Raw genomic sequence first — 22,878 nt, 5'->3', positions numbered from 1 at the left:
GAGATGTTCTGATTGACTTATGGGTCTCTTGCTACAGAATTAGCATTGCAGCTGGCCAGCATTTAGATCCATTATTCCTTCCTAGTTAGCAAGCACTTCATTTGCAGCCATAGCTCCAGGAGCAGAGCCATTGGTGTGTTGGGGAACCCTGGGGTGCCTAGAAAGGGTTACAGTTGGGTCTATGTTATCAGCATACTCAGAAATCTTGTTGGGCAACAAGCAGCCTCCTCCCATTACCGCAGCATTCTGCTCTATATGTGCCAGGTTATGGGAATATTAGGAAACATTAGAAGAGAATTTATTCTCTTTTTTACTTGCTCTTACTGGAAATGAGAATTCCACCAAAATGTGCATTTCAATTCAAAGTCAGGAATTCCTTGTGGAACAAGAAAAGAGGATATCATGCGTAAGCCAGAATAGCCATACAAAATAATCCAGACTTACGCCTATTCCAGGAAAATGAAATCATACTTCATCAGTGCCTCCACCTCTCTCTCTCCCCTGAGCAAGGTAAACTATATTTCTTGTATCCAAAAATATTTTTAAAGACTGGAAGTTACTGGAGAGGTCAGCTTCCCTCCGGCATTTATTGCCACCATCTTGAATTACCATTAGAGCCCGATGGCCCAGAAATGGCACCAGGGAAGTCCACCCATTTGGGCCTCCTTCCTTCACACTAGGGAATCAGGCTCTCAGCCTTGCAAGTCTAGAGACAGGATCTAATGCCTCCCAGAGGGTGATGGGAGATAGGAAAGCAACTCACATGAGATTAAACTATAACCAAGAATGCAGTTTTAACATTCTGAAATAAAATTATCTAGGGAAGTGGACATTCTTTGGGCCAACTCTCCCTGGAGGAAACTCCTAGGGAAGACAAATCTTAACAGAAGTTTGTTGTGAAGGCTGTTGAATGAGTCAGACAAAGACAAGAGGCTTAGAAAGTGTCCCTGAGCTGGTGATTGAATTTTGTGTCAGGTGCTGTGCAAAGTACTTTACATGTATTATGTAATTTGGTCCTCATAACAATCCATAATATTCTGTTATTACCCCCACATTGCACTTGAGGAAACCAAGACCCAGAGAAGTTAATTACATTATCCAATGCCACGCAGATATTGTGTTTGGTCAAAGGGTACAGAAAACTGTTCATATATTTCTAGCCCTGTCTAGTGAGAGACCATGTCTAGTTTTTAAAATAAGCTTTGTTGAGGCATAATTTACATATGATCAAATCCACCAGTTTTAAGTGTTCAATTCAATGAGTTTTAACAAAAGTACAGTCACGTAGCCATGACTACGGTCATGATACAGAACACGTATATCATCCCCAAATGTCTTTCATGCCCCTCTGAAATCCATACTCCCTACCCCCAATCCCAGCTCCTGGCAACCACTGATTTGTTTTACATCACTTATTTTCCTTTTTCTAGAACTTAATGTAAATGGAATTGTATAATACATAGCCTTTTGTGTCTGGCTTTTCCCAGTGCAATGATTCTGAGATTTATTCACATTGCCTGTATCAGTAGGTTTTAATTTTTCCTTTGTATTGCTGAGTAGTCTTCCATTTGTACATCTCCTTTAGCGAAGTGTCTATTCAAATCTTTTGCCCACTTTAGTTGACTTGTCTTCCAATATTGAGTTATAAGAGTTCATTATACATTCAGGATACAAGTCCTTTATTAGATACATGCTTTGTAAGTATTTTCTCCCTGTCTGTATCTTGCTTTTACATTTTCTTAATGGTATCTTTGGAAGAGTAAAAACTTTAAATTTTGATAAAGTCCATTTTATCAATTTTTTGTTTTACGATTTATGCTGTTTATATTGCATTAAGGGATCATTGCCTACCCAAAAGTTGCAAGATTTTCTCTTAAGTTTTCTTATGGAAATTTTATAGTTTTATGGGTTACATATAGGTCTATAATTCATTTCATTTTGAGTTAATTTTTTGTATGGCATAAAGGATTGAGATTTACCCTTTTTTCCAGTATAGATATTCAATTATTTCAACACCATTTGAATTACTCTATTGAATTGCCTTGGCATCTTGTCAAAAATCAATTGACCGTATATGTGTGAGTCTATTTCTGGACTATCTGCTTTGTTCCATTGTCTAGTCTTACACCAATATCACTCGATCTTGATCAGGTAGTAGGTGAGTCCTCCAACTTTGTTCTTTTTCAAAATTGTTTTGCTATTTATATCCTTTGCACTTTATGCAAATTTTAGAATTAGTTTATCAATATCTACCGCCTAAAAAGTTTCCTGGGATCATGATTGGGATTATGCTGAATCTACAGAACAATTTGGGGGGAGAATTGACATCTTAACAATACTAACTCTTCAGATCCATGAACATGGTATTGCTCTTCATTTATCTAGGTCTTATTTAATCATTCTCAGCAATGTTTGGCAGTTTTTAGTGTATAGGTTTGGGACATTTTGTTAGATGGATCCCCAAGTATCTAATATTCTTATGCTATTTTAAATGGTATTTAATTTTCTTTCAAAGTCTGATTTTTCATTGCTAGTATATGTAAATGCAACTGATTTTTGTCTGTGACCTTGCTAAACTCTTCAGTTCTAAGTTGTTTTTTATGGGAAACTCCTTCAAGTTTTCTAGAGAAGCATTCTGTTTATGAAAAGACAATTTCCAGTCCATATGCTTTCTATTTCTTTTTTCTTGCCTCACTACATGGGTTCGAATCTTTAGTACAATGTTGAAGAGAAGTTATGAGAGTAGGCATCCTTGAATTTTTCCCAAACCGAAATTGAAAGTATTCAGTCTTTCACATTATGTATAATTTTAATTGTGGGTTTTTCTTTATTGTATCTATATAAATACACACAACACATCCTGTTGGTTCTGTTTCTCTGGAGAACACTGGCTAATATGTTGTGACTCTGGCGTGTGAAAATTCGTGTGTGTGATTTAATCAATTCTGGGATATTATCAGCCATTATCTCTTCAAATATTTCCTCTTCTCAGGTCTCTCTATTCTTTTGTTTTGGAACTCCTAGTAGGTATAAGTTGAAACTTCTTGTTCTAACCTCCATTTTTCTAAATCTCACCCTGGGTGATTTTCTTAACTCTGTCTATAGGCTCACGAATTCTTTGTTCAGTGGTCTAAGCTGTTTAACCCATTCATTGAGCTTTAAATTTCAGTTCTTTTTCTTTCTAGAAGTTTTATCTGATACCTGTTCAAATCTACCTTTTTTAAAAAAAATAGACTTGTTCTTTTAATAGATTTCAATTCTTAATGTATTTAATCATTTAAAAATATATTTATTTTATATTATCCTTTAAACAGTTTTTCTATGAACTGAAGTTCTTGGGGGTCTCTGTGTGTTGTATTTTCTGATACTTGTTCATGGAAGGAGTACATACTTTGCATTTTACTTACTTATTTACTTAAAGCTCTTCTTGAGTGAGGCTTTAGTTTTCCGTGGAAATTCTGAAGTATCTAAGTTGCAAAAATGTCGCTTCAGAGAAAGTTGATGTTTGCTTCTTCCCAGTGAGACAAGAGGAATCACTGGCCCAGTGTAGATTTTCATTATAATTTTTGGGCTGTGCATTTATTATAAATTCAGAATCTGTGAGCAGTAGGCCTGAGGTTTTGGGTACCCAGAGGAAACTTTTGTTTGCTCTCATCCAGTATATCCAGGCAGAGATTACAAACTTCCTTGACATCTCTCTGAGACTGTGGATACGTTTTTTTTTTTCCGGTCTACCCTTTGTGGATGTGGCCCTTTGCCATCTCTGCTTTTATGTAGGTTTTTGCTTCCAATCTCCTACTTCACAACAATTCTCATCTCTTAATCCCTGCATGGAGCCAGATCGCAGTGGCCAGTAACTCCCCCAGGGCATCTCAGGATCAGCTTTACACAATTCTTTCCACCTCTATTTATTTCTGGACCTAATATTTTCTATGTTTGCTTTTCCTGCAGCTCAGTTTTGTGTTTAAATATCTTTGGATTGGTTTTATTCAGCATTTGTAGGTGTGGTAGGTTATCCTAGGTGACCATCTTGCCCAAACTAAACGTTCTCCAGTTTAGATTCTACCACATCTTTGTGTACAGCTGGGTCTGAGGCATCCTACCTTCCCTTTGTTCTGGGTGTATGCTGGGTATACTCATCACTGGGCACCTTGGTTTTGTTATAAGCCGTGGCAGGCAGGATCAGAAGATTCACATTCTAGTGGTTACCAGAGGGAGAAGGGGTGGGGAGGAAGGCAAAATGGGTAAAGGGGATCGACTGTATGGTGACGGTTGGAAACCAAATTTTTGGTGGTGAGCACACTCTAGTGTATACAGAAATACATGTGAAACATATAATGTTTTAAACCAGTTACCTCAATTTAAAAAAGAAGATTCACATTCTTTTCTAACAATACCAATTACCCAGAACCTAAGACCAACTATCTTTTTTTTCTTCAAGCACCGGGTAAGGAAGGAAATATTTGTCTATATTCAAATGAAAATTTTCTTTTTTTTAAAAATAAATTTATTTATTTTATTTATTTTTATTTTTGGCTGAGTTGGGTCTTTGTTGCTGTGCACAGTCTTTCTCTAGTTGTGGCATGCAGGTTTCTCATTGAGGTGGCTTCTTTTGTTGTGGAGCACAGGCTCTAGGCGCACAGGCTTCAGTAGTTGCAGCACGCGGGCTCAGTAGTTGTGGCTCGTGGGCTCTAGAGCACAGGCTCAGTAATTGTGGCACACGGGCTTAGTTGCTCTGCACCATGTGGGGTCTTCCCGGACCAGGGCTCAAACCCATGACCCCTGCATTGGAAGGCAGATTCTTAACCACTGTGCAACCAGAAAAGCCTGACAAATTTTCTTTTCTTAGTAGCTCATTTCCTCTGATCACACGAAGCAAGTAAAACCTTAGAGAACATGGCAAATTGTGTTGCAACAAACACCATGAAGACAATGTTTCATCAGCAAAAACTGACACCCAAGATGTTTAAGAAGTCCCTATTAATAATAATAACAAGAAAACAACCATTTTTTTAGTGTCACTAAGTAATTTCAGCTACCTCTGAAATACATCTTGAACCTGTCGCCTTTTCTCCATCCTCACTGCAAACACCCTCGTCCAAGCCACTGTTATTTCTCGGGCTTCCCTGGTGGCACAGTGGTTGAGAGTCTGCCTGCCGATGCAGGGGACATGGGTTCGTGCCCCGGTCCGGGAAGATCCCACATGCCATGGAGTGGCTGGGCCCGTGAGCCTGCGCGTCCGGAGCCTGTGCTCCACAACGGGAGAGGCCACAACAGTGAGAGGCCCGTGTACCGCAAAAAAATAAAAATAAAAGTTTATAAATGTGTTTTAATTATGTCTTGCCACATAATAAAATACCTCAGAACTCAGTGACTTAAAACAATTATTTATCTTACATAATTTCTGTGGGTCAGAAATTCAGAAGCAGCTTAATTGACTAATTCTGGCTTAGGAGTCTCTCGTGAGGTTACATTCAAGGTGTGCCAGGGTTGCAGTCACCTGAAAACCTGACTGGGGCTTGAGGATCTGCTTTCAAGATGGCTTCTTCATAGGACAGGCAAGTGCTGGCTGATGGCAAGAGGCCTCAGTTCCTTTTACTGCATGGACCTCCCCATAGAGCTGATGGAGCACCTTTAAGCCATGGTAGCTGGTTTTCTCCAGAGCAAGTCATCCAAGAGAGAGCTCGGTAGAAGCCACAGAGTCCTTTATGACCTAACATCAGACATCATACTCTATCATCTCTGCAATATCTTGTTGGTTAGACAGGTTAGCCCTATTTGATGTGGGCAGAGACCACATAAGCCTGAAGCCAGGAGGCGAGAATCTCTGGAGGCATCTTGGAGACCAGCTACTACAAATGCTTATTCCCAATTCCCACACTGCCCTGTCTGTAAACCAAAATTTGAGTAGCAAATTCCTAGAGATAACCTGTAATACATTCTTCATTTCGCAGATGAGGAAACTGAGGTCTGCCTGAAGACATAACCCTAATTGGAGGCAAAATCACATTTCCAATTTCCATTTCAGGGTTCTTTCTACCACAGCAGATTGCCTTTATATCTATTTTACCTACTATTTATCTAAGGGGTGGGGTGGGGGGCATTTGCCCTGAGCTGCTCATTACGTAATGAGACTGAATCAGGTGGGGTGGAAAGGCCGTGACACACAGAAGCTGCGGCTGTGGGTTTTCTTAGGATCACCACAAAGCCGTCTTCAAGGTGGCCATCAAGTAGGGTAATTCCGTGAGCCCAGTTCGAAAGCTTCACAACGTTACAATGGAAATAGACTTGATTTAGCTTCAAAGATTCTATTAACTCAGAGAAATGATGGTTTTCTGGGTGAATTAACACACAGCCACTGGTAGAGGACGAAAGTCACTTTAGTGCTTTGAAACTTCTTTCAACTCAATTCTTAGATCTACGTACGAAACATTATAGCTTAGATTCCTGGTCCTAAAATACACACATTTCAGAGCCAGATGATCACATCTTGATCCTAATTTCAAAGGAAATGAAGAATTTGTATCAAGCTCATTTTATAAGGTTGAGAAATAACCTGCTTCAGAAACTGGCACTAAGTGAATCCTCCTAAACACATCATTTACATTACATGTGTGTGTTTGCAAGGAACTGCTGGCTTGAGACACATGAACTTTACTTCTAAGGCTAGAAGTACATTAAAATTGTGATAAACGAATAGTAGAGTATCACTGACTTCCAAACGATATTTTCCCTCTCTTTATCATCTCTCCTATTCTTCTCCTAATTAAATCAAAACCTCCCAAAAAGAAAAGGTCAAGATTTCTAAAGTTTAAAAAAACTTTTTATTTGTAAACGTGTCAAACTGATAGAAAAGATGCACGAACAAAAATAGTGTACCTGTGTATCCCGTACCTAGATTCACCTGTTAACATTTTTACCCATTTGCTTTGCCATTTATTCCTCCCACCCTGCCCTCTCTCTGTCTCTGTCTCTCTCTTTCTACACACACACAGCAGACACACACACACACCACACATGTAAATTTTGCTTAATTATTTGAGACTAAGTTCCATATGTCATGACCATTTTGTCCTAAATATTTCACTGTGTATTTCCTAAAAATAGGGATAGTCTCTTATGTAACCACAGTACAGTTGTCAACCTCAATAAACTTAGCATTTGTGCAATAATTTGAACTAATCTACCCTCTCATATTTCAATGTTATCAATTGTCCCAATGATATCCTCTATAGCATTTCCCCCCTCCAGTACTGGAGGGAAAGTAAAGGGCCAGGTATTGGACTTAGTTGTCAGGTCTCCTTAGCCTTCTTGAATCTGGAACATTCCCACAGCTTTTCTTTATTCTTTATGACACTGACATTTTTGAAAATAGAGTCCCATCTCCTCCCTTTTTAAAAATACAATGTTCATCGTTTTGAGTTTGCCTGGTAATTTGTCTCGTACTTAGATTCAGGCTATGCATTCTCAGGAGGAATCCTAAAACAGTGATGGTATGGCCCTCACAGAGAATCACATCAGGAGGCACACATGGTCCATCCGCTCCTCACTGATCACCTGGTCAGCGTGCTGTCCAATGTCTCCACTGTGTAATTATGGGTTTCCCCCTTGCAACGAATAACAATATATGGAAAGGTACTTTAAGACCGTCCAAGTATCCCGCTCTCTCTTTGTTGAAATTTAGCAACCCTTGATGATCCTTGCTTGATTCTATCATTTCACTATGATGGTTGCAGAATGATGACTTGCCAACTCCCACACTCTCTTCACATTTACCTGTTGGCATTCAAGATTCTGCTGTAAACAAGAGCCCTTTATTCTCTCCATTTATTTATTATTGGTATGAACTCACGAATTCTTATTTTCCCCCCAACACTTTGTAACTCATTACTATCCTTAATTATTTTGGTAGTCAAATTGCTCCAGATTGGCCAGCCCCTTCAAGCTGGCTTCTTTGTCCTTGTGGCATACCTACATCACTTTTTTTTTTTTTTTTTGTCGGTACACGGGCCTCTCACCGCTGTGGCCTCTCCCGTCGCGGAGCACAGGCTCCGGACGCGCAGGCTCAGCGGCCATGGCTCACAGGCGCAGCCGCTCCGCGGCATGTGGGATCTTCCCGGACCGGGGCACGAACCCGCGTCCCCTGCATTGGCAGGCGGACTCTCAACCACTGCACCACCAGGGAAGCCCCTACATCACTTTTTTAAAAGCAGTTCCTTATTTTCTAGCATAATAAGATGTTCCAGGCCCCTGTTATACCTTCCTTGCACCCTCCCTCCACCTCTGAGAGATTCCTGGGTTTGGATTTTGATTTGCCATTCAGTCTCAAAACTGTGGAAGACCTCATCTCCCCTGTTATTTACTCACTGGCCCAGCCCCGCTCCAGCCAAACCTCACCACCTCCACCACCACCCCCATGAAAACTCTGGGCTCACTTGACTACCTGCTCCACTAGGTCAAGGTCTCTGAGTCTTTGCTCTTGCCTGTGTCACCTCCTTGCTGGTCCAGGGGCATTTGAAATGTCACTTCTGCTTTACTCCAGATAGCCGCCCAGGGGCCAATAGAATTGTTCCCTCATCTGTGTTTCCATAGCACTTTCGACATATCTTTATTATGGTGCTAGTCTCATATCATTGTACTTTGGTTACATTTCTGGCTAGACTGTACTCAAATGGTTTCAAATAACCTGGGGAGAAAGGTATTCATTTTCCCTATTTTGCAGATAAGAAACCTGAGGTTCAGGGAGGTGAGCCTAAGAGAGGCAGCAGAGCACAGGGTGAGGCCTCAATTACAGACTACTTCTGCCCTTTATTAGCCGTGGGACCTTAGGCAGGTGACTAAGCCTGTCTGTGCTGCAGTTTCCCCGGGAGTCCATGTGGATGATAATAAATAGAAACTACCACGTGGCGCTGTTCTGTCACTTAAAGGAGTTGCTATTTGTACAGCCCCTAGAAGAGCGTCTGGCACGTGGTAACTGCTGTGTAAATGTTCGTTAAATAATTAAGTCACATCATTGCCATTCATATCCCAGTCTTATGATGATAGCGCTCCTAGCCACTGCTCTGCTGTAACTTTGTAGGATTCCAAGATTCCCTGAGAAGCAGTGATTCTATTAGAGACAGCAATAAAAGGAAGCTGGTTCAGGTTACAAGACATTAATAAGGTAAGAGGAAGTGAAATGTTCCACCAAATTGCTGAAGTAAGTCATGGACCGGGGAAGGGTGCAGGTGCCTGGTTCTCTGCCTCTGGGTCTTGGGCACACAGCCTGCATGCTCAGGCAAGGACCACCAGGGTAGATTCTGGGAGCTGGTCCCTCTCTTTACATGTCCTTCCTCTCAAGTCAGTTGTGGGTTAGACATTTGGGCCCCTGGGGTGATTTACCACAAAGACTCTGCCTGCGCATTCACAATTCTGCAAAATGGCGCCGTGGACAAATGGAAAACGTTAATTATCGCTTTGTTGAGGATGGCAAAGGTATGGGCTGAGCTCCTGAATCTTATGCGTATTATACTATCATGGGGATTAAGAATAAAGTTTACATTTCAAAAGCATGAACCATGTTTATTTTGACCTAATACTGCACATAGGATCATTCACATAACTAAAATCTATTATTATTATTATTAATGTCGATATGGTTAAAAATGGTGGATTGAATTGTGATTGATCTGGTAGATGACAACTGCTAGCTGAGTGACAGAATTATGTAAAGGTTTTCAGCTTAGGGACCAGGGGTAGACAGTGTTGGTCTACACGTGGAAAAGTTACTCAGTGATTAACCATTGTGTCAAATACTATTAACAACTTAGAGCAGATGATCTACCAAACTGGGGGATGTTTCAGAACATTCTTAAGCTTCAGCATGAGTCAGAATCATCTTTAGGGCTTGTTAAAACACAGATTGCTGAACCCCATCCCCAGCATTTCCGACTCACTCTGTCTGGGATGGAGCCCATGAATCTTCATTTTTAATAAGTTCTCAAGTGATGCTGATATTGCTGCTTCATGGACCACAATCGGAGAACCACTTCCCTTTGTTGATTTAGAACAAATATCCCCTCACTGGAAGTCCCTTACCAACACCTAGTTGAAATTCAGTATAACTAGATTTGTTTTAAATAGGCCACCCTAAGCAGTCAAACTTCCCAACCACTTTTAGTATTTTACAGACCAAGAGAGCCATCACTTAATTATTTCTCCAGAAGAAGAAAAAACCAAGCAAACCCTAGTGATGAACTTTTTAAAGGAATATCACAGTTAATTAATTGTAGCACTAGATGCATGTTTCTGATGTCTTGATAATTAAACACATTAAGACTTCTTGGTACTTGCCAATATTTTTATGTAACAATTGAAATACATCTCCCGTTCGTCTTTCATTGGGACGTTCTTGAACTAGTGAGCTGAGAGGTGATGACCAGCAGGTGGCGCTCTGAGTCAGTTCATGGCTGCCTGGATGCGGTGAAAGGCAACCGCACAGACAAGGTGCCTGCTTTAAATCCTCAAGGTAAGGTTCTCTTAACCACTTGTCATAAAATACCCTGAGACACACGTCTTGGAAAATCGAAGTGTCAAGCTCAGCATCTTTGCCACATTTCAAACTAGGTAATTACCTTCTCTCCCAAGGGAATCTGTTTTATGTATTTGTGTCCTTCCTAGGTTACAGGTTTCCCAAAGGCAAAGATCTTGCCTTCTGTTCACTCTATACAATGCTGAAGTGAAATGCAGGTTTTACAATAGCAATCTAATTATTCTACATCCCTCTGAGCTACATGATGACCCGTTAGATACTAATTGCTAGTAATATAGAAACGTGCCGGCCTCATATAAACCCTAGCCATAAACTTGTTTTTATTTGACCGGAAAGTAAATTGCTTATTTACTTCTCCTTTACAATATAAAAAGCCATTTTTTTCCTGCCATCCCAAATTGTAAGTCATTACCAGGTAAACAACACTGCGTATTTTAGTCAGTCATTTTTATTGTCCTCGGAGTTTTTTTAAACTACACACAACAAATACTTTGATATAATCTAAGATAATAAAATAGGTGAACAACTTTTTTTTTTTTTTTAGATTTACATTTGTATAGAAACAATCTGTGGAACTCCTCACTTCAAAACTAAGGTGTCTAAAAACAGTGGTTCATCAGCATTGCTTTAAAGAATTGTTTGGTTAAAAGTTGCAGTTTTCATTCTCAACTGAAATGTTGTCTCCATGCAGTGTCCCTTGGGTCCAAAGCTTAAGGCCTTGGGAAGGTGGCCAAGAATAAAAGGATGGCCACTCTTCTCTCTGTCCTTCCCTTGTGTGGAGGACAGTGGTTGGAACAGGGTTCTCATAAAAGCCAGGAAGAAAAGAAATCAATTGCACATCTCTAGTTTTCAAGGGTTAAAGACATAACAAGTCTGGGCAGAACAAGTCCCCATCTGTAGATGGGAAGTTCCATCATGACGGCACAGAAGCCCCAACACTCTCTCCCTCGCTAATCATGTCAGTTACTACCCATAGGCTGTGGCCATTGTCCATAAGTTCTCCCTCAAGGCCAGTCATTTTGTCACGTTTAAGTTTTGCCCCCTTGTATTATGTCACTTGGATGCTGTGTATTGGTTCTTGGTGTCCAATTAGGGTCTTTCATCCCCTAAGAAATGTCTCAGCCCACCCTCAAATCCCCCAAATGCCTAAGAGTGAAGACCCCACGGAGACAGTGACTTCAGTGAAACACCTCTCCAGAGATGCTGGGGCATCTGGCCTATATCATCCCATTGACCTTAGTCCACTCATAGATGTCCTGTTCACACACTATATCGGAGTTGATGAGGAGGTATCTGTCACCCACACAGAAATGCTTCTGACAGGCGGCACATTTGAAACATTCCAGGTGATACACTTTGTCCCTCACCCGCATCGTCATCTCGTAGGCACGGATCCGCCTGTCACAGGATGCGCAGAGGCCGTCCTGGCCAAAGAGCCTGGGGAGAAAACGGAGAGAAGAGCTAAAGAGACAGTGGCACAGATAATACTGGAAGAAAGGGCCTGAGGATGGGTTCCATGCTGTAGGCTGGATTCCCAAGACGTCCCAGCAAGGAAGAGCTGGGTCCAGACCGATGGCTGACTCGTTCGCAGTGTTTCCTAGAAGGAAGTGGGTCCTCTGGGATGAGACCGTATCTATGGCATTTGTGTTTGGCATAACTCGTCCCTTTTCTGAGCTCTCTCCCTGCCTGCAGCCACCACCCTCCACGCCTCCAGGTTGCCCTGGGCCCCACCTCTGTGGAAAAGACTCTCAGCTGAAGCGATTTCAGAGGTTAGGCATGGATTGTGTGTCTCTTCCCAGGGGAACTTTCATTTTAGAAGAGGGGCCAGGAGTAAACCCCAGGGGCCCCTTTGAGAGGAAACTGACCAGGAATGCAATGAAATGGGCATCTTTCTGAGGCTCCCAAATTCTATCACATCAACAACCACTAATTCCACCCATAGGGAGGGTTGGTCTTGAATTCCTTCAAAGGTACCAAGGCCACCTCCGCATGGTTGTTTGCTGGGACCCCAGCTTCTGGGAGACAGAGGGAGCTCAACCGAAAACACGCGGTATAGTTCATCGTGCCTCGGACATCTGGAGGATGGGCAGCATTTCTCCACATAGAATGGAAGATCTTAATTCGAGATCCTTGCTGCGCCAATGGCATGAGTCTCTGGAGAAACTCCTCTTCTGACATTGAAATCAAGACTCTCCTAAGTCTCAGCTGACAGGTTACTTATATTAAGCAACACGTGGGAGATGCCACATGCCAAAGTGGGAGATGCAATATGGTGGAGCGTAGTGCAGTGGTTCTCAAAGTGTGATCCTGGGACCAGCCGTATTTGCATCACCCGGGAACTTGTTAGAAATGTTCGCTCAGACCCTCCTGATTGAGATGCTCTGCAGGTGAGGCCCAGCCATCTGTGTGGTCCTGAGCACGGCCAGGTGATTCTGATGCAGGCTGAAGTTTGAGAATCAGCCCGCAAGAGTGGGATAACACAAGCACTGGAATCAGAAGACTTGGGTTCAGCCAGGACTAGCCCTGAGTGCCTGAGTGACCCTGGTGAGACCTCTGATTCCTCTGAGCTTGGCAGTGATCATAGCGTGCCCCTCACCCGGCTGTTAAAGGATGGACGCAGCATGTCAAAGCACCAGCGTTCAAGGGCAAAGCCAGCGCTGGCTGGGTTTTAACACATCTTGGGGGTATTCCAACAGGGCCAGTCTTGCTGCCAGAAGTCATTTTCCCACATGCCTGATTACATGGCATGTCAGCAGGTCCTTTTCACGGAAAACCTTCAGGGCGGTTTTAGGTGAATGCCTATTCTTCTCGGAAGTTCTTATTAACTTCAGAAGAGCAGAGAATCAACTGGTACGTTCTGAGAGGTTCTAGGGGAGATGAGGGCAGTTGACAAATTTTGAAACACATGAACAAAATTAATGGAACCAGGAAGACGTGGTCTGTGGGTAGAGAACTCATGGTTACAGCCAGGCCAGCTAATTTCCCTCCGAATCCCGCTTTCCATTTGAAGAGCTCTGAGTGTTTTCAAGGCACCACCTGGGAGCAAGCTCATTACTGGGGGAGATCATTTTATCCCAAGGCAGCAGATGGTGGAGCTGTAGGGAACTGCCACCCTGGAGGTCACAGAGTGGAAAGACAGTTCTGATTTCCTGATTGTTCAGTAAGTTGAGTTTGGGCCCAAGTGACTTACAAAACAGTGTGTGTGGAACGAAGCCAACCACCTGGGGTGTGTGACCCTTACGGAAGGAGAGCGTTTATTAAAGGGAAGTTGGGGGTAAATTACAACACACGTCAGGCAGCTAACGAAGGGAAGGATGAAGGACTTGTATTTGGGAGACAAGTTCAGGTCCCAGCATCACCTCTAACTAGCCGGGTGCCCCAGAGCCAATGACATCCTCTGCCCTGGCTTCTGTGTCTTAAGGTATAATGCAGGAGAACTGGAAGAGAAGGCCTCTGCAGGCCCTTACAAGCTCTGGTTTGCTGGGACTTCACTAATAGTGAAAATAGCCAGGACTTGACATCTAACTCGGGCGTTCACCTCTGGCACCAAGAACTGGTGCCTTAGGCTGGATATCCCGGAAATAGACCCTGAGACCAGGATTTGTTAAGGATGTGTCATCAGGGGAAACAGGTAAGGTGGCAAGGGAAGCCGGACAGGAGGGGTGCAAGGCAAGCAAAGTTGCACACTCGGGCCAAGTCCGAGGGGAGCTTCAGCCTGACTGCACGGGGACTCTGGGGTGTAAGTTATGTCTCCAAGCGGCCCTGGCTCCCGGCAAGATTGCAGGACTTTGGTCTCCGGCAGTGCCAGCCACTGGGCCAGGTCTGTTGGGCATGGGGGGGTGGGCAGTGGGCACACTTCTGGCTTTAACAGACACAGGTGCTGGCTGTTGAAAGTAAAACACTTAGGGGTGGGGAGGCACTGCACACAAAAACTGGTAAAAAAGCGATCCGAGGGGATCTGGGCTGGGCACTGATACTAACAGCTACTCTTCGGTTCCCAAGAAAACAACATAATAGCACAGGGTTTATTTAGGTTCTGCATGGGGGTCTCATGAATATTTGAGGCTAAATGTCTGAAACGGACAGTAACAGGCAAGTCAAACATTGGAAACCCTCAGGGGGAGAAGTTCTCCTGGGGCACGGGTGGGTGGGCAGGGGGAGAAGGACTGAACCCCATCATAGAACCCATTTCCTCACTCCTCCAACTTGCCTTTTGCAAAGACACTGCCAGATATGTCAAGAATGCAGGCAAACAAGTCCATGGCTAAAGGGCCATGCCTGCAGCAAGAAATGATTTTTCTCCTCTGTCAAGAGATGTCATGTCTGAAGCTCCCTCCTGCCCATTTTAATAACAATAATATAAATATGAAAGGATGGCTGGAAACGCTTGCACTAACACAGAGTTAATTAACATGTTGCCTAGGAATGTAACAGGGAGAAGAATTATTTCATGTCACCAAGACACAGGTTAATTAACACTGGGTTCTCCCAGACTGTTTTTTTCCTCTCCTTTTTAAAAATGCAAGAGATTAACAAGCCCAGGCAGCACGGGGTTTATTCTTGAATGTTATATAAAAACCGCAGAAATAGGGAGAAGCCCGGGCTCTTTTGACCTTACTCTATCTGTACCTCATTTAATAAGATTCAAATGATTTGACAGGGATGTAGTCAGGGGGCCCAATGGGAATCATTTACCCGTCTGCTTTCTGCACTGTCTTGGCAAACTGATAGCGAGCAGAACCAGGTCTCTATTTATCCCAGTTCTGTTTTCTTGTTACTTAATAAAAAATTGACCAAAATTAAAATCATGATCCTTGGAAACCTGACTTCTTTTCTCTGAACCACCAAATTTGCAAGGACTTTATCAGGAAATTTGGGGGTGGGAAGCTTACTCTGTCAGTCTCTGGGTGAACAGATAAGCTTCCTTCACCATGGAATTGCCTGCATTTTTTTTTTTTTTTTTAATGTAAAATGCTCTGAGGGTAGGTTTGGGAGGAAGAGCTGGCCTGGCAGCCAAGGGCGCTGGAGTCTAAACAAGCTTCCCTGGTTTGGGTGGTCCTAATGTATTAGGGCTCCATGCTCCACAGACCCTCTGCCACAGGAAGGTGGCAAAAATCTGACAGCTACACAGTTAAGCAGATTTGACAGCAGAGGGCACAGAGTTACCTCTGCAGCAGCTAATATGAAACTGGAGATGCTAGAACATTCTGGGCAAAGGCACTCATCTGAGTGCTGGAAAATTCACATAGCCAAACTTATGACCCAGAGCACCCAAGATGGCCTCAGTGCCTGTCTCACTGGGTGTTCCAGAGTTCCTATTTTGCCTTTCCATTCTTCCCTTTCTTTGTTCATTAGATCGGAAAAGACTCTAATGATCAATGTCATGAGCAGCTAACATCTATTTGATCCTCATACTCATGCAGCAAGCCAAGCCCTTCACATGTATCACCCCATCTAATTCCCACCCCTTCTTGGAAGTAGGTATCGCTGTTATCCCCATTTTACAGATGAGGAAGTCGAGGCTTAGGAAGGTTACATAACTTGTCCAAGGTCACAGAGCTAGAAAGCAGTGGTGCCGGGGCTCAAACCTACAGCTGACTTCAGGGCCTTCCTGCTGTGACCGTCAAATCCTTGGAATGCAATGGCGAGATCATGCTTTCTATTTTTAATTTTCTCATCACATAATATTGGAATCTTACAAAGGACTATTTAGAACCTATAGGTATATTTTGAAGCATTAAATGAGCTCCTAGGAGCCCCCACTCAAACTTAGAAACTACAAAGCTCGCGGTTCCTTTGGCACATCCTGTGCCTTCTCCCCAACCTTCTCCCCTTTTCTGCCCCACAGAGGGAACCGCTATTCTGAATTTTGTGTTCATCACTATCTCGCCTTTAAAATATTAGAATTTGACCATGTAGGAATGTATCCCTGAGAACATGCTTCTCGAACAGGAAGAAAGGCCGACTGCTTCCCTGCATCGGGCAGCTGAGACCCAGCCTGACCTCGCTGGGGCAAGAGGCAGGCACTGGGGGAGACAGACCCACAGCCCCAGGAGGGCAGCGAGGAGAGTACCTGAGATAGTCTCTGCGGCAGAGCTTCCTGCCCAGCTTGTAGTAGAGGCGCCGGCCCACCTCGCCCAGCCGGCACCCGCAGAGGTCACAGCTGAGGCAGTCCTCGTGCCAGTACTGGTCGATGGCCTTCAGGAAGTAGCGGTCCCCGATGTTCTGCTGGCAGCCTCCACATGTCAGCAGGGATGGGGGGATCTGCAGCACCTCATCCACTGGCTCCCTGGAAAGAAGGCCAAGCATTAGGGATGACCTCATCTTGGGGAGACAAGCACGGGAGAGGGGTCAGGAGTCATGCTGTGCCCAAAAGGAAACCTCATTCAATTGCCTGTAGGTGACATAGGAGAAAGGAGGGGATAGCATATACCCAGGGCAGACTGCAGAGAGACCCTGCCAGCCTTGGGTTAGGACAGGAGAGAGCTAGACCCTACATCCTAGATCCCGGAAGAAGCAAGTGCGGGGCACCAAGAGGCACCAAGGCAACTGCAGGTGGTACTGCACCCCTACCCACTGTCCAGCCCCACTTTCTCGGCACCTGTGGTCTCTCTTCTTTATCTCCCTCCTACTCCATCTCCACACCCCTCCTCTTTCCTCCTCACATACCCAGGACCCAAGGGCACTGCCCAAAACCCAGAGAAGGCACCCAGGACTATAAGAGTTGCTTGCTGCCAGGACAGTGACTTCCTAGAGGACTAAGAATCTGCAAATTCCCTTTTGAATCTCCGTGCCATCCTGCCTCAAACCCTTCCCAAGTGCACAAAAGCAGAGGTGAGGAAGGAAGAAAGAAGAAAGGGACCCCAAGTTATTTTAGGTTGCTTTCTCTTTCCAAGATAAAAATTCCACCAGGATATAATAGAAATTCTCATTTTTATTATCTTTTAATAGAAATTCCGCATCCCATCCTTCTTACTGAATGAATCCTTGGAGAAAAATCTCAGGTGTTAATTAAGGCCACTGTTAAACTTAGAAAGGACGTCAAACAGAACTTTCTGCACGTGAACATTTTTACAGCAGCAAAACTGATTCGGATGAAGTTGATTTAGGAAAGAAAATGGGGAGAGGGGCAATAATTATTTTCGAGAGAGTGGAAGGCAATTAAACAGACCCTGAAATCTCCATCCAGGCAATTGTTAGGAGCGAGCCTGTGATGTGTATTCTTTCACTACAATGTCATACAGTGTCTCCAGTTCACTTTGCTTCACTGGAATCTGAATACTTCTGTTTTACATTTTAAAAGAAATAACGTTATTTGCCAAAAGAAAATAAAGGGAGTGGGAGAAATGATTCTCTCACCAGATGGGACACAGGAAAAACAGTATACCTGTTGATCTGTGACAATTAACAAGTGCTTTCTTGAACCTCACTCAAACACAAATCTATTTTTCAAAATTCTATTATGTTTTGAAAAATGGAACTGCCTCCAACTGTGAAATTCCCAAAGGGAGTTTCCCCCTCGGTACTTTGAGGGTATAAATCTGTGTCTCCTATTTCCAGCTGACGCTAACTTACCAGGTGACCTTGTGTCCTGATTGGCCTGTGCCCACAGCACTCAGCGTCCTTTACACCTAGGGATGACAAGGCTCAGGGAACCAGTGTTGATAACACACTCTGACAGCTTCGGGTGACTCTGTCTGTAATGTGCATACCTCCCTGTGAATATTTAGGGCTCCTGAAACCGAGCCCACACTTTGTAGATCAAGTATGAGGGTCCTTTGTGAGATGATCTCCTTTTAGAACAGGGAAAGGTAAAACCCAAACCAGTTTCCTCCTAAAAACTCAAGACTTTGAATAGTTTTAAGAATTCACTGAAGCCTGGCTTGCTTTTCTTTGTTTCCATGGGTTATACATAAAGACTTCCATTCTCCCTCCTGAAAAATAAAACACCAGCATTTTCACATGCATCACCTCAGAATCGCATCTCTTCCCTTTCCACAGCCCATGGTCTTACTTTAGGCTTTCAGAAACACTCATGGAACCTCAACACTGCTGGATGCCCTGATGCTGAGGCTGCCAACCAACTGTGAAAGAAGAGAATTTGCACTTAGCTGGTGCAAAACTGCCTGGAATTAAAATGAACTGCTCTTGTTACTCACAGGGAGGCGGTAGGGGCCACTGGTGGTCCAGTAGAGGAAATCTCTGTGTGAATTCTGGCTGTCTTTCTGTCTAAATGTTTCATTTGCATATGCCTTGGCAAATTTCTGTGTGTGATTTGGAGATGCTGATCAGACTGACCTCAGCTGCACTGACCCAAGTATGTACACAATGAAGCTTCTAGTAGAATAGTGGTTCGCAGTAGAAATGGTAAGCAAAAGAGCTATTGTGATGGCCTGAGATGAGATAGGAAAGGATAGGATAAGATATTGGCTCTATCTTTCTATAATTAATGATAATATCACATTATCTTTGGTGGATGTTCCAAGCCAATAACTGAGTGGGATTTACTCCCTAATATTTTATATTCTCCTAGAGCCTATCTGAATATTATACCTAAACACACTTCGGCCTGGATTTCTGGGATAATTTCTCAACAATTTCCAAGAGCGATAGGGAAAAAATGTGCTGCAGTAATTTCTCAGTGAGCTGGTCCACCTCCAATGAGAGCTTGTCTGCATTGGGCAAATAGTGAAGCAAAGGATGGAGAAGAGCACCCTTCAGTAGGTGCTTTGCTGTGTTATGAGGTAAAGATGTTTCAATTTTCCAATCTCAGTGAAAAAGCACAAACTTTGAAAAGAGAAACACTTCCTTCAGGGAACTGAAACCTCCAGATTTATCTTCTAATAAAAGGCTTAGTGATTGAGTTCTACTGATCGAAAAGGCATTAGGAGCCTTTCAAAGGTAATTCATCCAATTCACTCTCTTATTGTATTACTATGGTCTTGCCCAGGCTCTGAAAACTGAGGGCTAAATTGTAATTCTTGGTTTGTTAAAAAAAAAAAAAAAAAAAAAGAGCAAACCACCCCTTTAAACCCAGTGTTTTCGTAGATATATACTTTTAAAAAGGAATGTTATCTTTCTCCTGAGAATTTAAGGAAGCTGGGTTTTTGTTAGAACAAACCAGACTCCTTATAGAACTGGCATCTGAACCTTCAAGATTGAATAGGGCTGTTTATATTCTCACTAGATCATGGTACTTCCTGTGTTTTATGAGAACACGCTGAGCTTTTATGCTCGTAACTGAGGGTAAAACCCAGGTATATAAACACCATAGGAGACTGAAATTGGGAGAAGGAGGTACTTCAATCAGGAAAGCACAATTCTTTTAAAGCAGAAAAAGAAAAGAAAACAAAACAAAACAAATGCCTCTTAAAAGCACAAATGGACAAGTCATTAACCAGCTCCTTTGGTCTGTGTAACAAATCCCTTCAAAGGATTAGATGGGGACTTCAAAGGAATAAATGTTCTCAAAACCAGACAGCTAATGAATCTTAAAAGGGCATTTGCGCTGACGGCTAAATGATATCTTAAAACAACCCTTTCTCCGCGTCTTAACACTAAGGAATGGGCTGGAGGTAAACATTGGGAAGAGGGGTTACTTCAAACCAGTCAGAGCCTCAGAAAACAAATGCAGTTCATTAGAGCTCCGGTTCCCAGACTCCAAACCCTTTGAGACTGTGATAAAAGCCGTGAGACTCCGCTCCCCAGAAAAAATTCATCTATACGCAAAATGGTGCACTAACTTTCAAGGTTCAAAGGTCCCCATCGGTGGACCCCGAGGGGAGAGGCGGGGACGTGTATCCAGATTAACTCCGTGTTTAGCTGCTCTAAAGTCTCTGGAGGCCTGAGTGAGCTCCGAGGTGAATTCTCGCACCTCCTCACCCGCCGGTCCCTGGCGCTGCGGGCAGCCGCTCCACCTGCGGACCGGGAAGGGGGCCGTCGGGGACTCGGGAGGCCTCCACTTGTAATGTCCCCCTTTCCAGGACCAAATGGACAAAGAGAAAGGGGACCGAGAAGGAACGAGAGGGGAGAAAGGAGCAGAATCGAGTCCTGAGGGCTCTCGGGACTGCACCTGCGCGCCTCCGACCTCCCCCTCTGCCTGCTCCGGTGTAAACTTTCTGGCCCGCAGTGGCTCTGGGGAGAGTCCCAGGTAGCCGGGAGGGGCCCGCAGCGGCGCCGGGTCGATCCCCTCTTCCTGCCGCCCGCCGCCCAGCCCCTCTCCCAGTGTCCCCGGAGTCACCCGATAGGATGCGGGAGCCCCGCGCAAGGCAGAGGGAACCAAGGGCACGCTGCGGGCGCGCACCTGGAGCCTTCTCGCCGGCCGCCCGCGCCACCCTGCCGCCCCGGGGCGCGAGGCCGTGGACATCGTGGGTGGCAGGGGCGCCGCACTTACTCAGACGGGTCCAGGCTCTTCCTCTCGATGGCCGAGGACATTGGGGAGGGAGGTGGTGTGCCAGGCGGCGGGGGCGCTCCCTTTGTGGCGCGGGGCTGGCCGGCTGCCGGGGCTCGGACCCCCTCGGATGCTCGGGCGCCGCCGCCTCCGCTCCTGCGCCTCCTCTTGCTCCGGCGCTCTGGCGGCGAGCTCGCCCCTCCGCGCTCAAGGACAGTCACCGCGCTCCCTTCAAACGCCAAAGAGAGAGAGCGAATCACCGGGCTGCCGCGCGCCGCGGCTGAGGCGGGGACAGGGGCGCGCAGCCTGCCCCGGGCGGCTGCAGCTGCCGCTGCTGCTCAGGACTTAACCTTCCATCCCGGTCCCGCCGCCGCCGCCGCCGCCGCCGCCGCCGCCGCCGCCGCCGCCGCCGCCGCCGCCCGGTCCGGCTCGGCTCGCGCGCTGTCGCCGGCTCCGCGCCGCCCGCGGGAATGGGGCGCGACCGTCCGGCCGCCCCTCGCCCCTCGCCCCTTCGGCCCGGGTCGCGGCGCGCAGCTAGCCGCCGAGGGCAGGGAGGGGGCGGCGGCCTGGGGGCCGGGAGGGGACTGCGCCTCTCTCCCCCGGCTCCCTCCTCTCTCGGGAAGGTCTATTTTCGCTCAGCTTCCCTCTGTCTCTGGTTTCATTTCCTTTTTCCTGATCACGATTCAAATACAATAGAAGGAAATCACATTTAAAGAGACAGCTGCCCGGTACCCACCCCCCCTTCTTCTTTTTTTTTTTTTTTTTAACGGGGCTCCTGGGGATTAGCGATACAAACAGCAGCCGCCGCCGCAGCAGCAGCCGCCGCCGCAGCAGCCGCCGCCGCAGCAACCTCCGCCGCAGGACTGAGTTGGCGTCTTAAAGGGGCCAGCGTCGGGGACGGGGAGAGTCTCTCAGTGAACACCTCTCCTTGGAGAGGCGGCTGGGTTGCCTCTAAATCATTCTTTAGGGATTCCCCTCTTCGGCGTTGCCCTTTTGGTAAACTAAGATTGAAAGTAACCAGCGGGCCGCTCGAGGAAGAAAGAAAAGACAAGAATGCGAAATAAGCACATACAGAGATGCACGCGTTCCGAGTGGCGTTCGCGCCCGTTCGAGGTTCCAGGTCCGCGGACACGGAGCGCGGAGATGCCCCAGACAGCGCGGCTCTGCTGGCTGCGGACTTGTGACTGCGTCCGCGCTCCAGACAGGCGACGGGAACTGTGCGAGCAGAGGCCGCACGGGCTGGGTACGCCTGAGCAGTGCCAGGGGCTGCTAATCCCAGAGGGAGCGTGGTTGGGAGGGACCAAGCTGATCTCAGTCTCCTCTCCATCTGCTGGTGGCAGAATTCCCTCCCTCAGCATCTTTCAAAAATCGGACTCCTGCGGTTAAACTGGCCCCTGTAAAGTGCCAATAGTACTCTGCACAGAGAAGAGTGCCTCTCCAATGAGGGAGAGACTATTTTGCCCTGGGTCAGGGAAAGCGAGAGAAGCCAGACTTGATTTTCGAGTTCAGGTTTCCCCTCCAACCTCAAGGGCAAATTCTAGGAAGAGGGAGGAATGCAGAAGGGGAGAGGAGGAGGCTAATAATCTGCCCTTGTGTAGAGCAAAACTTTAGGTCCCTTGGGCCTCATCAGAATTCCTTGAAAATAACTGCATTCAGAAATGATTACTAAAGGCCTACTTGTGCATGACACCAGTCACAAGTCTTGTAGAGAAGAAACTACCAAGTACTTTCAGGATCCATAGTTTTATATGAGCAGTCTGGATCATGGTCATGGGTATTGTATTCCCATTTTAAAGATGGCACTGAAGGACCTGGATGAGTTCACCCTCAAGGGTGGTGGCTGAAATCAGAAGTGCATCCCTGTAGGCATCGTTTTCCCTGTTCAGAGCTTATCCTCACTAACTTCTCACACGTAAAACCAGAATTTACTATTGCTTGCATGCTCTTGTCCTTTCCT

General features: G+C 45.3%; 1 protein-coding gene across 2 annotated transcripts; it reads right to left on the bottom strand.

Annotated features, from left to right (window-relative positions):
- Positions 1-10,961: 10,961 nt before the first annotated feature.
- LMO2 (LIM domain only 2) lies at positions 10,962-22,234 on the bottom strand. 2 transcript variants are annotated; one of them, XM_067749467.1, is made up of 5 exons: positions 21,342-21,644; positions 21,272-21,299; positions 20,925-21,150; positions 16,605-16,820; positions 10,962-11,968 (listed from the first exon to the last, which is right to left on the bottom strand). In XM_067749467.1, exons 2-5 carry the CDS (start codon positions 21,276-21,278, stop codon positions 11,749-11,751), a joined length of 669 nt encoding a protein of 222 aa, XP_067605568.1. In that variant the 5' UTR covers positions 21,279-21,299; positions 21,342-21,644; the 3' UTR covers positions 10,962-11,748. The 2 variants fall into 2 exon arrangements, with proteins under 2 accessions (XP_067605568.1, XP_067605567.1); XM_067749466.1 differs by lacking the exons at positions 21,272-21,299; positions 21,342-21,644 and adding an exon at positions 21,994-22,234.
- Positions 22,235-22,878: the final 644 nt, after the last annotated feature.

The sequence above is a fragment of the Pseudorca crassidens genome, chromosome 9, assembly GCF_039906515.1.
Source record: "Pseudorca crassidens isolate mPseCra1 chromosome 9, mPseCra1.hap1, whole genome shotgun sequence".
In the NCBI taxonomy this organism is placed as follows: Eukaryota; Metazoa; Chordata; class Mammalia; order Artiodactyla; family Delphinidae; genus Pseudorca; species Pseudorca crassidens.
The sequence above is the reverse complement of the archived record's forward strand: the minus strand, read 5'-3'. Positions and strand labels throughout refer to the sequence as shown.